Here is a 15,919-nt window from a genome sequence, read left to right on the forward strand (position 1 = left end):
TTGGAAAGCACCTTAAGATCATCTAGTTCCAACACCCCTGCCATGGGCAGGAACACCTTACACTAAACTATGCCACCCAAGGCTTCGTCCAACCTGGCCTTGAACACCACCAGGGATGGAGCATTCACAGCCTCCCTGGGCAACCCATTCCAGTGCCTCACCACCCTCACAGGAAAGAATTTCTCCCTTATATCAAATCTAAACTTCCCCTGTTTAAGTTTGAACCCATTACCCCTTGTCCTGTCACTACAGTCCCTAATGAAGAGTCCCTCCCCAGCATCCCTATGGGCCCCCTTCAGATACTGGAAGGCTGCTATGAGGTCTCCACGCAGCCTTCTCTTCTCCAGGCTGAACAGCCCCAACTTTCTCAGCCTACCTTCATACAGGAGGTGCTTCAGTGCCTGATCATCCTCGTGGCCCTTCTCTGGACTTGTTCCAACAGTTCCATGTCCCTTTTATCGCTTATTTTTTGTATCTTATTTTTATCTTTATCCCTTATTTATTGTATCCCTTTTAGCTCAAATAATTTAAACTAAAACTCACTGAATGTTACAGTTGACCTTTCTTATTTTAGTCCATGTCTTTTGAGGCCCATCATCTCACCGTTCCGTCTATAAAATGGCTTGGTCTCCTTCCATCTGATCTCCAGAGGTTAGTTATTTCCCCAAAAGAAATAGTATTCTTCTGTTTCACAGACAGAAAACGCAATCTGACTTAATGACTTAAAAGACAACCAACATTTAAATCCATTATTTTTGTCATACATTATTTTGGCTTAATATAAAGAAATAAGTTGGAATAAATATTGAAGTATACCAGAAAATCTAACAACTTTATTTTCTTTTCAGATTAAATATACGCAAAGACGTCCTGATTCCATTTACAAAGCAAGATCAAAATAAGTTAGCAAGTATACAGAAGAGACCTTACATTGCTTGTCAGCCAACATGGAAAAAAGAAGTATGTATAAACCCACTGTTTCCTATTTCTTACTCTCAGGGGGCAAACCCTACCCTCTGCAATCCTGTCCTGCTATATGATGACAAACTCTCAGTTTAGCAGAACCAGCAAGGTTTTGCCACGTTCAAAGGGAAATCCCATGCCCTGGGATGTCTCTCTCAATCAGTGGGCCAGAACTGGCAGTATTTAAAGCTTTCCTGCCATTAGTCTTCTGATGATCACAAGGAATTTTATGGCTCTCCTAAATATTACAGATTATGTCTTTACAAGTAGGTGAATGCTTATAGCAGCTACTTACTCGATCTCTAATCTTGCCGGTAGCTTTTGAAGCATCTATCTCAATTCAGGCATACATTGTGTGAAATGGTTAAACAGGAAGAAAAGGTCTTGCATACCTTCTCATCGCCGGTTATCCTAATCTTAGAAATTGTGTTACTGTGAGGTGCACACTACAGAACACACAAACATACAATAAACTGAATCTCAGCTCAGTGACAGGGATTTGGGAACACCATTTCCAGTAATACTGATTTTACACATCCAACAAGTGTAATTCTTACTTATTAACTGCTTACCCCTGGATGAGGCTGGGCAGCATCACATATTAATTTGTTGTTTTGGTTTGGTTTTTTAGCTGGAAATTATGGAAGCATCTAAGCTGAAGGCTGAAATTCAAGTTCTAACTTCTCTTTCATCAGATTACCTTTCCAGAGTCTATTTACCAAACAAACTGCAATTTGGTGGATGGGTATGAATGCTTGTTTGCAAGTGAAATGTTTTTCCTGTATTATTTTGTTGACTGCTCTTAGAAAAAATGTCAGAGGAAGGAGTATGTGCCAGCTTCCTCCTAGGTTTCATTATTTATGCATTTAGATTATTATTCTTTTTCCTCTTTTAAACTGTAAGAGAAACTGTGATTTACAGACTACTGTTGCTTCTGTTCTGGGGCTTCTGCCATATACCAATGTCAAATGCAATGGTACAGAGATAGAAAGATAATGAAATATGTTCTTTGTGGCCATAAAATGTTAAGTTTAAAAAAAAGGTATCAGGAATTGCTTTGCTTCATGTCTTACAGCACAAGATGATGCTGTACCAACCTTTTTAAGAGAGTAAAAGGCTTTGTTAACAATTTATTGCCTCCTTTTGTAAATTATTTTAAGTACAGGATTGTGGCATTTTGTGTTCGCTGTAAATTCTGACAGAAAAGTCAAGATAATTCTTCATTACTGCATATCTCAAGCAGCTATAAATGTTCCAGCAACCAAATTACTGTTTGTCTTCAATGAACAAGAGAGCAAGCAAATGTTGCTAAGAACTTAATAAACAATCCTGTTAATGATGCACATCGTAACAGAATCCCTTGTTCATTTTTTTAGTTGGCTCTAAAACAGTCCAAAGGAGCAGAAAAGTGTGGCGATTAAATCGTGCAACAAATTTTAGATGAGGAAACCTGACTGGCTGCAGACTAAATACTCCAAAAGTGACCTACGCAGCCACGTGCATGGGTGTTGCTGACAGTATGCTTATAGTATTTTCAGGTTTATGCAGTTGGTTTATTTACTACTGTTCCAGCAGTATTAAATTCAAAAGGAATTAAAATTCCTTTTCATCGACTGCACAGCAGCGGTGCTACTACCTGCTAGTACCTCATACCGTCCATGAGCACAACGGGGGTAAGAACGCAAGGCCGATCCCGTCGGCACGGCAGGGCAGGGCCAAGACTGTCGGCGCAGCGCTGCAGAGCAACACGGGGCATCCCGGCCGCAGAGAGCCGGCGGGGCAGCGTCCTACCGCGGTGAACACCCTCCGAGCTGAACCGGGCAGCGCGTCCCCACGCCGCGGCGGGCCTGGCCGCGCTCTGCCGCGCCTGACACACCACCTCCTTCCACCCCGTTTGCACCGTTTCCTGCAGGGCTACAGCCGCCGCCGCCGCTCGGGTGACCCGTTCCTCCCAGCGCAGGGGGGAAACATGAAATTCACCCCTTCCTACCTGCCCTGCAGCAGCGCGGCGGGGGTGCTGAGACGCGCAGAGCCCACCCACAGCGCCCCCAAACACCCCGTGCCCGGCCCGCCCCGATCGACTGGCCACGGCGCAGGCGCGGCTACCGCCCACTGACGGCGGCGCCTGCGCAGAAAGCCGCGGCCTGCCCTGCGCCGCTGCCGCGGTATCTGTTGCGCCGCGTCAGTTTAAGCCGCGGGCCGGAGCGGGCCTGCCACCCCGGTGAGTGCGGGCCGGCGCTCGGGTCTGCTCCGTGCTTATGGGCGGCCCCAGGTCCAGCTGATCTCCTGAACGGCCGCTGCCCGAGCCCGCCGCCGGCCGGTGCTGCCGGCAGGGAAGCGGGGACCACCGCGACATGGCGCGTCCTCGCAGCATCCGCGCCGCCTCGTCGGGCGGGATGTAGGCAGAGATGTGGGGCTGGGGCGTGTGGGTGAGGGGCACAGAGGGAGTGGCTCTTGCGGTCCCGAGCAGGGGTCCCTCAGAGCGTGGGGGGGGGATGGGGGGGTGGAGGTGTCAGGGTCCAACCGCAGTGAGAAGCGTCATTGTTTGCTTTGCTTGTATTTGTACAGCCGGGCGGGCTGAGGGCTGTGCTGGTTTAGTGGCGAGGCACCTTAAGCATGCTTGAGGGCCTTGCTGGTCTCAGTAAGCCTTCTCGTTTGCAGAGCAAGGATGAGCCTGTTTGGATCAACGTCAGGGTTTGGTACAGGAGGCACCGGAATGTTTGGCAGTACAACTGCAGATAACCATAATCCAATGAAGGTATGTGTATTGTCCCCCCGTGGGAACTGCTGTTCTGCTGCTGTGTTTTAATGTGTCATAGCAGTATCTACTAATTAGTCATATAGAAATAGTAGGATCTCAGTGCACAGTTTTCAGATTTGGCTTTCATAGAATCCCAGACTGGTTTGGGTTGGTAGGGACCTTAAAGTTCATCCAGTTCCAACCCCCTGCCACAGACAGGGACACCTTCCACTAGGGCAGGTTGCCACAAGCCCCGTACAACCTGGCCTTGAACACTGCCAGGGATGGGGCAGCCACAGCTTCTCTAGGCACCCTGTGCCAGGGCCTCACCACTGTCACAGAGTCTTATCTCAGTCTCCCTTTTGTCAGTTTAAAGCTATTTATTTCTTTTTGTGCTTTGTCCTTTTTAGGATATTGAAGTAACATCTCCACCTGATGACAGCATATCTTGTTTAGCATTTAGTCCACCAACATTGCCGGGTAATTTCCTCATTGCAGGATCATGGGCAAATGATGTAAGTACTCATAAAGTGGAAGCACTGGTGCCTAAAATGCAAAATGCAATCCTAAAAACTTATGTCAGAGCACCTGAAAATCTTCCTCACTGCAAAATTTATGTCTGGTTGATGTAGCCAAACTGCTTTAACTGAGAAACTCTGTTGTGATATTCTGATAAGTCATTCCTCTGCCTGTGTGTTTTAAGCTTCAGCTTGAAATACATAGTGTTTTCCCTGTTTGATTTTTATTAGTTTTATTTTTATTTTCCCTACTTGTTTGGCTTTGCACAGTGAAAGAACTGTGAATACACCGGTAAATCATCCGGTTTGACAGTGCAGCCTCAAAAAAATGAAGTTCCTACAACCTTACTGAATTTTATTGGATTGAAGGGTGAGATCCCAGCTGGGACAAACAGGGAGGTTAGACAAACATGAAGCATTTTTTAACTGTTATGACTGTTGGCCAGTAGCCTGCATAGCTGAGGGTTAAATGTTCTTCAGGAAAGCACTGGGAGGTGATACGTAATCATGAGGTACTTCTCAGCTGGAGTTGAAGTTGTGGGGTTGAGCTGTGGCTGTACAGATAAAATTAACATAATCAGAGAAAATAAGGTTTCACTAGATCTGAGAAAAGTTTGGTGTTGTATTTATTGTTGTGTAAACTAAGGCTGGGATCTTCAACAAGAGAAGTCTTTTTAAGTCCTTCGTGTTACTACGTTACATTTGCATATGCTTCTCCTGTTACAGGTTCGCTGCTGGGAAGTTCAAGATAATGGACAGACAATTCCAAAGGCTCAGCAGATGCACACAGGGCCTGTATTGGATGGCTGCTGGAGTGATGTATGTTCCTATTTAAAAATAGATTAACAGTTTTTACCTAAACCCTAAGTGAGATGGCATGGGGTTTCCAGATGACATGAGTGCTATGTGTAGATGAAGCCTGTAATTACTGTATAGATTTATGTTACAGTAAATGCATGCTAAGCGTGCCCTAATCAAATACACCAACATGGTGTAAGAAGGATAAATGAGTTTAAAAGTAAGAATATATTTAAAGCTAGATAACAGCTAACAGTTTTCTTTTTTACAATGTAGTCATACATAAATTCTCATTTTTATGTTTCTTCTTTGTCTTGCAGTCCCTGTATATGTTACATTAATGTTATGGTATTACTAGAAGAGAATAAGACTTGACAATTTTCTAATAAATATTGCATGGTAGCATGATAGGGGTATTTAATCTATTGGCCTTATTCTTGTTTTTTAGGATGGGAGTAAAGTATTTACTGCTTCCTGTGATAAAACTGCCAAAATGTGGGATCTCAACAGTAATCAAGCTATCCAGATTGCACAAGTAAGCAAGCCTCAAACTACTAGGTTTTGGTTGGTTTTTTTTTTCCTTCTTTTATTAAAAGCTACCTTTATTAGCAAATCAAGCTAACGTTTAGTGCTTCTAAAGTAGATATGCTATATGAAGAAGAGGTTGTAGGGTGTGTTCTGTATTTTTTGGTAATGATGAGTACATGAATAGGGAGACCTGCAGCCAAGGTGATTTGAATAACCTGTGTAGCTGTAGCCTCTATTTTACTTGAGAAAGCTCTTTGAACTCCTGCATTGATCTCACTAAGTCACCCTTCTGCATTATAGGAGGGGAAAAAATCTTAAGAACTCATTGAATTCACTTTCACAAATACCAGCTTTTTGCTGCAGCAGTAACAGAAATTATAATTTACATTCTAGATGTAGATGTTAATGTCTGTTCATAGTTCTGGCAGTTCTAGGGATAAAATGAGTTACCAGTTACCTAATTTAAGAAGAGAGTCCTTTGAATGATTGCTTCTTGCATCTTATTTAAGGTGATAATGTTCAGATTCTCAGCCTTGATATTAAAATCAAGTAGCATGTCAGTGTAATTAACATAGGCCTTTCTCCTGTAGCTGTTGTCAGAAGCTGGATTTTTTTTTTAATTACTTTAATACAGCATGTTATTTCTTACAAAGTGTTGATTTTTAGCAAAATGGATAATATCCTTTATAAGTAAATAGGTAGAAGGAGGTGATCCTGCCCCTCTACTCTGCTCTTTTGAGACATTACTTGGAGTATTGTGTGCAGTTCTGGTGTCCTCAACATAAAAAGGACACGGAGCTGTTGGAGCAAGTCCAGAGGAGGCCAAGAGGATGATCAGGCACTGGAGCACTTCCGCTATGAAGATAGGCTGAGAAAGTTGGGGCTGTTCAGCCTGGAGAAGAGAAGGCTGCGTGGAGACCTCATAGCAGCCTGCCAGTATCTGAAGGGGGCCTGCAAGGATGCTGAGGAGGGACTCTTCATTAGGGACTGTAGTGACAAGACAAGGGGTAATGGGTTCAAACTTAAACAGGAGAAGTTAGACTGGATATAAGGAAGAAGTTCTTTACTGTGAGGGGGGTGAGGCACTGGAATGGGTTGCCCAAGGAAGTTGTGAATGCTCCATCCCTGGCAGTGTTCAAGGCTGGGTTGGATGGAGCCTTGGGTGAGATGGTTTAGTGTGAGGTGTCCCTGCCCATGGCAGGGGTCTTGGAAGTAGATGATCTTAAAGTCCTTTCCAACCTTAACTATTCTATGACTCTGTGAAAGTCCTGCTGTTCATACTTTGTATTCCTGCTGTGACAATCTTTCTATGTAGGGTGACTTAATTACAGTTTTTTGTGTCAGGAGGTTTGTTGTTGTTTTTTTTTTTATGTGGGTGTTCTTAGAGCACTGAACAACACAGTAAGGTCATGACCAACCCTTACCCTGACTGCTGTGACTACAGTAATGAATCACTTTTCTTGAATGGATAGGAAGTATAAATATATGCAAAATCAGAGGAGCATAAACAAGAAATGTGGACTGTTGTCATAGTGAGTGTGTGTGTTTGCCCTTTTCTTCTTCAGCATGATGCGCCTGTGAAGACTATCCATTGGATTAAAGCACCAAATTATAGCTGTGTGATGACAGGAAGCTGGGATAAAACTTTAAAGGTATGATTTTTACCTGAACACATGGACACAAAGCATGCTAGTAACCTATGTATGAAAATATGTGAAGTGAGAGTATTTTAATAAACATTAATAAAAACCCCAAGCAGATTAAGGAGCTACCATCACTTCATGTAAAGCTGCAGTATTCTGGCTATAGTCAAGAATGAAACAGCATGGTACTGATTGCATTCACTTTACTGAACTAATTTAAATGGTGTATCCTCAATTCCAGGCATAAGTTTGTTCATTTTTCTGTTTCCATCAGTTTTGGGATACCCGATCACCAACACCCATGATGACATTGCAGCTCCCTGAAAGATGTTATTGTGCAGATGTGGTAAGCCATGATACAGGGTAAACTAGTGTAAGGTATATGACTGGGAGTGTGGATATACTGTCAGTCTTTAAGGCTTCTGTAAATCAGTACTAATTACTAAATGTTAGTATTTGACCTCTGTGGGATTTTAGCAATAAACCAGGCACTGATATTCCTGGTCAGGCTCTGGAAAAAGGGTATTTGCATCATACAAAACATGATTAGTATGCTTTTAGCATAACAAAACCAATTTGGAACTAGCACTGACCTACCCCTATTTCTGTCTGAGTTTGTATAGCACTAGTGTGGTTAACACTGGAGTCAGCTAATATTAGAAGATTTTTGGTATGCTTAATTTCTCAATGGCAGGAAAAAAGTCATGTGTTTTGTTTGAAGATATATCTACAGATTAACTTAGTTCTTTCTCCCACTTTCCCTCCACCCCTTCTTCCCCCAAAATATTCAAATTCTTTTATCTTCTTCAGGGATTTCTGCAAAATAGTAAGTCAAATTCTCTGGAATGCTATTAATACAAGTGGCTTTCTTCCAACCTCTTTTACAACCTTATCCAGGTGCATCCTATGGCTGCTGTGGCCACTGCAGAAAGGGGCTTGATAGTTTATCAGTTAGAGAACCAACCTTCTGAATTTAGAAGAATAGAATCTCCTCTTAAACACCAGGTAAATGATAATATTTATTATGAGTGTATTTATACAGATTGTCAAAATAATGGGCTTGCCATTTTTTGGTAAAAATGAATGATATTTCAAAACCAAGTTACTTCATTATGGCACATGGCCTGGTTTGCTATTGATCTGTGGCTGATCTTCATAATGATTTAGAAATGTAAATACCATGGCCCATATTCTCCTTAGGAATTGACCTGTTCCTTGACCTAGTTTGTGTTTTTGCTTTACTTTGTGTTGGTACATGTGATGTTTCATGCCCCCATGGAAAATAGCATTCAGAAAATATGGCCCTCAAGTCTCTGTCTAAAATCCTCTTTCTTTCTCAAATTTAGCATCGCTGTGTTGCTATTTTTAAAGACAAAGTGAACAAACCTACTGGATTTGCCCTTGGAAGTATTGAAGGAAGAGTAGCTATTCATTATATCAACCCCCCAAATCCGTAAGTATCATTTAAAAAACATCTGTTCTTTATTGCTCAGCTTACAGTGAGGATAAAAAGAGCTTTTTTTAAATTATTATTATTTCCTTCCCAGTGCAAAAGACAACTTCACTTTTAAATGTCATCGTTCCAATGGAACAAACACATCAGCACCTCAGGATATTTATGCTGTAAGTATTCGGCGTGTACTCCTTTATAATTTTTACAGGGCAGTATACACTCTTAATGTAAAATTGGCTGTGAACTATTTATTCTCCTTGATCTTTTACCTCATCTGAAGTTATCTTAGATGTATGTTTAAAGAGCAGTCATACTTTAAGGGGAAAGACAAATTTTTGCACTTAAAGCAAGTACCACATCAGCTGTTCATCAGTTATCTTGTTGGACTTGACGCCTGTTAACTTGAAACAGTACTTAATATATTTGTGTAATAGGATTATGCATTGTATTTTTAAGTGCTGCAAAAAAGGTAATGCTTTCCTCATTGCTTTGGTGTTTTTTGTTTGTTTGCTTTCCCAGAACCTATTTGAAAATGTTAAAAAACAAACAAAAGCCAAAAAAAACCCCCCAAAATCCCAACAAAACCTATAGTTGGAAAAATCCCTGTGTATTTACTTTTTTAGGATGCAGCATGTCTGTTGAGTGTTCTCATCACCTGTCCATAGGCATGGTGTTTTACATAGTAATTCTCTGCTTCTGCAGGTAAATGGGATAGCATTTCACCCTGTCCATGGCACTCTTGCAACAGTAGGATCCGATGGTAGATTCAGCTTTTGGGATAAAGATGCACGAACAAAGCTAAAAACATCAGAACAACTTGACCAGCCAATATCTGCTTGTTGCTTCAACCATAATGGCAATATATTTGCATATGCTTCCAGTTACGATTGGTCAAAGGTAAGTAAAGTTTAGATTTGCATTCCATACTTGCAGTTGACAGCTGAGACTGTCCATTTCACATGGGGCTTTCACTGTCCTTAAATAGTAGCTGAGTCTAGTTTCACAAGCATGCAAGAAAATGTACAATGGTCATTTTAGACATCTAATGAAATCTAACACAGCAGTGCATTCCTTGGGTGATAGCTTCAGTCAGACAAGATTGCTAAACAATGCTGTTTTGCAAATGTAGATGAGCGAAAAGTAAATTACAGGATGCAAAAGTTATTCCGGTTGCTCACACACATTCTGCAGTGGGGAGTGTCATGGGGCACTGTGGCACCCAGCAGGTTCCCACAAATCACTTTGAAATGCACATCTTTGCTTCTTGTGCAGATTCTGTTTAACTTCAAAAAGAAGCTGTGACTGTGGTCGTAAACACTTAAGCCAGTTTTTGGATGGCATATACTCTATTTCCAGTACTGCTCAGTACGGCTTGCTGGTGGCGGTTATAAACTTGACTCAACAATAAATCATACAGATGCAAGAGAATCACAACAAACCATAATGCATGGAAAATCAGTGTTTCTTAATAGTTAAAGTGGGAGTAGCAATGTTGAAACATAACTGATTTGAATTGAATGGCGACTTCTATTAAGAGTGTTACTTTCCTCTTACAACCAGTGCTTTTAAATTTGAGGATAATATCCCTTATGTTTTTGACATGAACGCAGAGATGAGCTCTACTCCATGCCACACAGAGAGCAAACTTTTCATTTACTGCATTGTATCTGGTCTTCTGGATGTTGCCCAAAGTAGCAGAGCTTTGTTAGATGCTAGAGCAGGTGAATTCTGTTCTAAGTGCTTGGTAGAATGTACCAAGGCATCTCTCAGATCTGTAAATCAATATTGAGTAGTAAAATTAGTAAGTACAAAGTACCAAACTTCCTTTCTAGAACCATTTCTGCCAAGTAGAGTTGGTAATTTTCAAATTGTGTGTTGGATTTTAATAGCTTTATTAGTGTTTGCTCTCCCTGATTTGGATACATGCGTATTGAGTAATGTATATGCAAATAATGTCAACATGCAAAATAGGATATTTGCATCCACAATTGGGGAACAGATGTTTTTGCAGTTGCCTGTAGAACTTGGGCTTCACTTTGGGGAAAAAAACTGACCTTAGTTTGTTTAAAAGATAGAAAAATTCAAGTGAAATAGGGTGGCTGTTAAAGTTTTAGTTTCTTCTCTGCCTAGAAGACATTAAAAAATAATATTGAGCTCTTGTGTTGCAGCTGTAAAGTAGAGCTTAGAGATATGTGGCTATTTTAATATGAAAAGGTGGGGGTTTTAATACCTTAAAGATGGATAAATATCCCTTAAATTTTACTTCATATGTACAATTCTTGTAACTGTTACAGTAAATTGCTTCTAATACACCAACCAGTATCTGGTCTTAAAGACTTCAAGATAAATCTGAATAAACCAAACTAATGGGCTATTCATATACTTAACATTTTAAGGTAATGCTGATATTTCTTCTTTGAAGAGAGTAAATACAGATTCTTCTTCTTTTTAGGGTCATGAATTTTATAATCCACAAAAGAAAAACTACATTTTTCTGCGAAATGCAGCAGAAGAGTTAAAGCCGAGGAATAAGAAGTAGTGAGTATGAGTCTGACTGGTGTTGCTGTACTGTTACGCTGCCATTCCTGCCTCTGCTCCACTGCTCTTCTGCCATTTGTGCCCTACTGCACCACAGTTCAGTCAATTTGGAATCGCTAACATTTAGCAGGAACTGTAAAAATTACATTAAATGTGTTCTGACATGCTGGAGAGCATTTTTCAGATTAGATATGCCAGTGTGTATAGAACCACTGTCTGTTCCACAGCAATAATGAAATTGCAACAAAACCTAAATCCGGGTTAGATATTCCTGCTTAGAAGTGCAACCATTTGTATCTATGGATTTATTTTATAAGTACTGCATTGAAATATGTTAATTACAGTTCTGCAGAAGTTGTATAAATACTGTATTTTTTTGTAAGTACTCAAAGAATTGCAAGTAATTCTTCTCAAAGGGGGCTTGTTATTATTCAGGGGGTTTTTCTTTGCATTCTGGTTTTTAAAGTGGAAGTATTGTCTGCTGTGTGCTGGAAAGAAATGCCTTGCAAATTGTTTTCCTTCATTTTTTTGATAAATTAGGTAGGTATGTAAGTGGCCAACAACAGTGACAGAAACTCAAGACAGAAGATGGGCACAGTGCAAGTTTTACTTCATTTTTTTTTCCTGCACTCCAGCAGTGGACATGACTTCTGAGCCAATGATACTCATGGTAGTTCAAAGGAGAAATTGCCAGTTGTGCCAAGTGGTATATAATAGCTCAGTAATGTGAGCAAACCATTAAAGGTTTTGTTTTGTTCATGACCAAACCGATGTGTGCAAAATATGTGTGGCCTAAACCGCTTTAAAACTGACACCTTTTAGGCTTAAACGTTTTCATCCCTTAACAGGGGGCTCTGGACTGAATAAAAGTACTCGTTTTTGTATTAAATAGAAAATAGTGCTGGTAAGTTTCATCTGATCAAAAATGCTGTGAAACAAAATGAGTGGGTCTTTTTCTGACTTGAATCTACCACTGTTTACTTCTAACTAGCCAGTTGTATACATGCCAAAGTTTTCTTTTTAGAAGTGAATGCTTGTTATTCCTGTTTTAACTATTGTTCATTTGATATAATGACTAAATAAAAGCAGGGGGAGCGCATGTATAGAAATACCTGTCATATTGTACAATAAATTCTCTGTAAAACTGTATGTTGTAACACTTATGGTTATGGGTTCATGCTACATTTCAAATAAAATTTTTACTAAATGCTTTTTTACTCTGAAGTTCTGTTACATTAACGCGGGGGAGGTGGTGTGCTTCACTTCTAAAAGCAGCTTCTTGTCTTTTCACTGTAATTCAGATACATTTTCTGAAAGTACTTTTCTTCCACTGGTCAAGCTGGAAATCTAATGCATTTTCCAGTTGCTGTTTCATTATGAATGATTCCTGGTTTGGCGTCAAAGAATGAAGAAGACTGGTATGAAAAGCCTTTTGTTTTATAAGAATGAATCAAGTTCCTTGCTATCTCAACAGCCAAACACCTAACAATTCGTCTTTAGTAGAAATGAATCGTACTGTCTTCAAACTCCAGAGCCACCTGGTCCTTTAACTTAAGACTCTTCTCTCTAAAGTGTTCCATCAGTTGTTGCTGGGTGTGTATTTTTGTTTGGCACAGTTGTATAGTTGAGGAGAGTCCATGAAACACACTTTGCTGTCGTTTAAGGATGCTGCTTTCTGGGGTTTATTTCTCAAGATGTTTATTTTCTTGCTAATTCTATGGTTTATGTGGTTTTAGATTTCACATTAATATGCTATTTGTTTTCTTTAAGATAGGAAAGAGTTCCCAGCAGTTATACCAATAGCTGGTCATTTGTGCAAATGTTTCATTTGGGTTTGATCATCTTTTGGTTGATTTTTTTTAAAGGTTGTGATTGTTAACACTAACCTTTGCTTGTTAGTGCATTCTTCCAGACTTCCCAGTCAAATGGCACCAAGCAGTTGCAGGCTGTAGATGAAGTGAAGATCATTGATAGCAAAAATTAAAATCGTAGTCATCGCCTGGGTGCAGAACTCCCACTGGTGTAAACAGGGAAGGATGGCATGTAGCACCTGCTTCTTGTTTAAAAGAAATCCTGGTGTTTCTTTTGTTTACACACTTAACAGTGTGAATGAGTGATTAGAAAACAGATTCACTCTAGTTCAGCAAGTACATGTCTGCTGGGTCCAATGGAGTCGCTCCTACTGAAGCGGATATTAAGTTTGGCCAAGGTTTATTTTCATGATGAAGCGAGCACTGGGTAAGTCTCTTGTTTGGCAATACAGTTCTATATGAATGAGCAGAGTACTTACTCTGCTGTTGGAATCGATTTTTTTTTTTTTTTTTTTTTTATCAGTCATGTTTTAGAGTTATTCAGACTGATTTCAGAAGGAGCGTGTTTTCCATTACAATGCTGTGCACGTATATTGGGTCTGGCTGAGGTGGAGTTGACGTTTCCCATTGCAGCCCTCAGTGCTATGCTGTGAATTGGTAGGAGGCAGGGTGTTGATAACACAGCAGTGGTTTGGCCATCGCTGAGCACTGCTCCAGCATTCCCCCCCATGAGCAAGCTGGGGGTGGACAGAGCCAGGAGAGCTGACCCCAACCAGCCAAAGGGATATTCTATACCATAGGACATCTGCTCAGCAATAAAAGCTAAGAGGATGGAGGAGGAAGGGGGAGCATTCATTATTTACGATGTTTGTCTTCCGGAGCAACTGCTATGTGTGCTGCAGCCCTGCTTCCCAGGAAGTGGCCACACATCGCCTGCTGATGGGAAGTAAAGAATAAAACCTTTTGTTTTCTTTTGCTTTATTAAACTGCCTTTGTCTTTAGCCACAATTCTGTTTCCATCTTACTTTCTCTCTCCTTGTCCTGCTGAGGAGGGGGATGATAGAGTGGCTTGGTGGGCACCTGGCATCCAACCATAGCACATTAGATCTATTCAATGGGGAGGACAGAGTCAAACTTTGTTTTGTTTTCTTACCCAAGTTAAGAGAGTGCATTGGTAACTTTTCTTCCCTGGACTTACTGCAAGATTCGTGTGTAAAAAGTACACGCAGCTCTATCCCTTCAAGCACAGTGAGAGCTTACTCACACACAAATAAGTGTTAGTGCATGATCTGGAAATGTATTAACTTGCTATTCTATGGCACTTACCTGTCCAAAACAATGAAAAGAATGAAGAATGTAAGATTCCAACATATATCCAGAGCTAACCATAGGAATGCTGGAGTTACAGAACAACTTTATTAGTTTTTGGAAAGTGCTGTCAATGTTTGTGGTTTTATTGCAGAAAAATAATCTTTGGCATAAAGAACTCAGCTAAGCCCCCAAATGGGGACATTTCATAAAGATTTCCAGTTCTCTTAACCTTTCTCTTGCTGTATCACCTGTCTGTAGTCTTGTATAGTGGTTTAATAAAATGTATTTCAGAAAATGAAGCGATTGACAAAAAGCTTGTCTGCTAAAGCCTTCCACAAATGAAAGCCAGACGTGTTTGCACGATGGCAGCCAGGCAGGCAGAGTATCTTAATTTACCATCTGTCAGATGAAATGCAATAGCTGGCTTGGTGAGTACTCCAGCCTAGCTCCTCAGCTGGGAAAGCAGGTTAGAGTCATTCTCCAGAGGAGAATGGATTTGAGATAGAGCTGGGGTTAAGGGTATGTGGGAAGCTCCAATCAAACTATTGTCCAACCTGGCCTTGAACACTGCCAGGGATGGAGCATTATCATCTATTGCTGCAACACAAACCAATGAATGGAACAAAGTGAGAATAACATTAATTCCCTAGTGAAATGTTCTACCCAGCAGTTGCAGTACGCACGTGCAATTTAAAGCTGTTGCTGTAAAGCTCCTGTTGTGCCAGGGGATGGCAGTGTTGATGGCTTCATAACCAAAGCTTTCCCTGCAGACATCTGTGTGGTGGCCCGAGTTTTGGGGCCCTCGGTAGCAGTTAAACGTGTTGGTAGCATGTTTGGAGAACAGACATTTAAGGAATTAAAGATTAGGCGCGAGTGGAACCGAGTCAGTTTTGTATGAACCGGACTATGGGCTATTAGAGCTCTAGTAATTTTCCCCTCTAAGACAAATCTTAGTAACTTTGACTAATTTTCATACTGCTGTCATAGAAGACTATAGGTTTAAAGCTGGTAAGCAGTGCTATGTTTTTGTCTAAGTTGGATTTCTTGCAGGAAGAAAGAAAAAAGCCAGTAAAAACACTTCACTAAAATAACTCCAAAACAGGTAGGCTCAGTGATATGCAGTGTAAAAACAAGTGTATTTTTTTTCCTGAAGTTTGAAATGCAGTTTTCATTTTCAAGGCTGGGAAATGCACAAGATAATGAAAGAGAGAAATAGTCTTGGATTACAAGATTTGAGTGTGGTTTTAAATCGCTTATTTACCCCAGGTAGCTAGCTGTTTTGTCCTTGGGGCATATGTGACCAGTTCCCCCGCTGCTCCTGACCCCAGGGATGTGGTTGGTGTGCCTAAAGGCACTTTGTAAGGCAAGCAGCCATCCTCTGCAGCCGAGCGGGTCATGCATTCACTCCCTTTAACTCACTATCAGGTCCTGAAGGTCCTGTGAACCCTGCAGACAAACCAAACAGATTCCTTCTTCCCCTCCCTGCCCACCTCAGGACTCCCGGGCACCAGGACGATTCCTCCCTTCCTCACTGGCCTTGAAGGTCCCAGGCACCCAGCCAGCCCCGTGGTGGGGACACAACAGGGAAGCGTAACAGCACACACCACACTGTCTAT

The 15,919-nt window shown here is 41.1% G+C and overlaps 2 protein-coding genes across 7 annotated transcripts in view; both read left to right on the plus strand.

The window, feature by feature from the left end:
* The window catches only part of SPO11 (SPO11 initiator of meiotic double strand breaks), a 41,614-nt gene extending 39,677 nt beyond the window's left edge, over nt 1–1,937 (plus strand). For all 4 annotated transcript variants that reach the window (XM_057406334.1, XM_057406336.1, XM_057406337.1 and 1 more), the window contains 3 exons: nt 575–651; nt 849–960; nt 1,595–1,937. In XM_057406334.1, coding sequence (XP_057262317.1) covers nt 575–651; nt 849–960; nt 1,595–1,714 — 309 coding nt within the window. In that variant the 3' untranslated portion in view covers nt 1,715–1,937. The remainder of the gene's footprint in view (nt 1–574; nt 652–848; nt 961–1,594) is intronic.
* Nucleotides 1,938–3,148: 1,211 nt separating this feature from the next.
* On the plus strand, nt 3,149–13,059 carry RAE1 (ribonucleic acid export 1). Of its 3 annotated transcripts, XM_057406341.1 has the most exons (13): nt 3,149–3,184; nt 3,625–3,721; nt 4,114–4,218; nt 4,948–5,040; nt 5,468–5,554; nt 7,113–7,199; nt 7,465–7,536; nt 8,088–8,195; nt 8,537–8,643; nt 8,738–8,813; nt 9,346–9,540; nt 11,096–11,181; nt 13,047–13,059. In XM_057406341.1, coding segments are annotated over exons 2-13 (1,107 nt in total). In that variant the 5' UTR covers nt 3,149–3,184; nt 3,625–3,631; the 3' UTR covers nt 13,048–13,059. The 3 variants fall into 3 exon arrangements, with proteins under 3 accessions (XP_057262324.1, XP_057262321.1, XP_057262322.1); XM_057406338.1 differs by lacking the exon at nt 13,047–13,059 and having other exon boundaries at nt 3,150–3,184; nt 11,096–12,388; XM_057406339.1 differs by lacking the exons at nt 3,149–3,184; nt 13,047–13,059 and adding an exon at nt 3,340–3,361 and having other exon boundaries at nt 11,096–12,388.
* Nucleotides 13,060–15,919: the final 2,860 nt, after the last annotated feature.

Source organism: Pezoporus wallicus, unplaced genomic scaffold, assembly GCF_028554395.1.
Source record: "Pezoporus wallicus isolate ANWC-B61680 ecotype Strahan unplaced genomic scaffold, APGP_CSIRO_Pwel_v1 contig_6783, whole genome shotgun sequence".
Taxonomy (NCBI): Eukaryota; Metazoa; Chordata; class Aves; order Psittaciformes; family Psittacidae; genus Pezoporus; species Pezoporus wallicus.

Bases quoted from the DNA above. Each gene is read 5' to 3' on its own strand.
- RAE1 (XM_057406341.1), top strand. From the start codon at position 3,632: ATGAGCCTGTTTGGATCAACGTCAGGGTTTGGTACAGGAGGCACCGGA. The intron at 3,722-4,113 runs GTATGTGTATTG...TGTCCTTTTTAG, and splicing joins ATAACCATAATCCAATGAAG to GATATTGAAGTAACATCTCC. The intron at 8,196-8,536 runs GTAAATGATAAT...TCTCAAATTTAG, and splicing joins AATCTCCTCTTAAACACCAG to CATCGCTGTGTTGCTATTTT.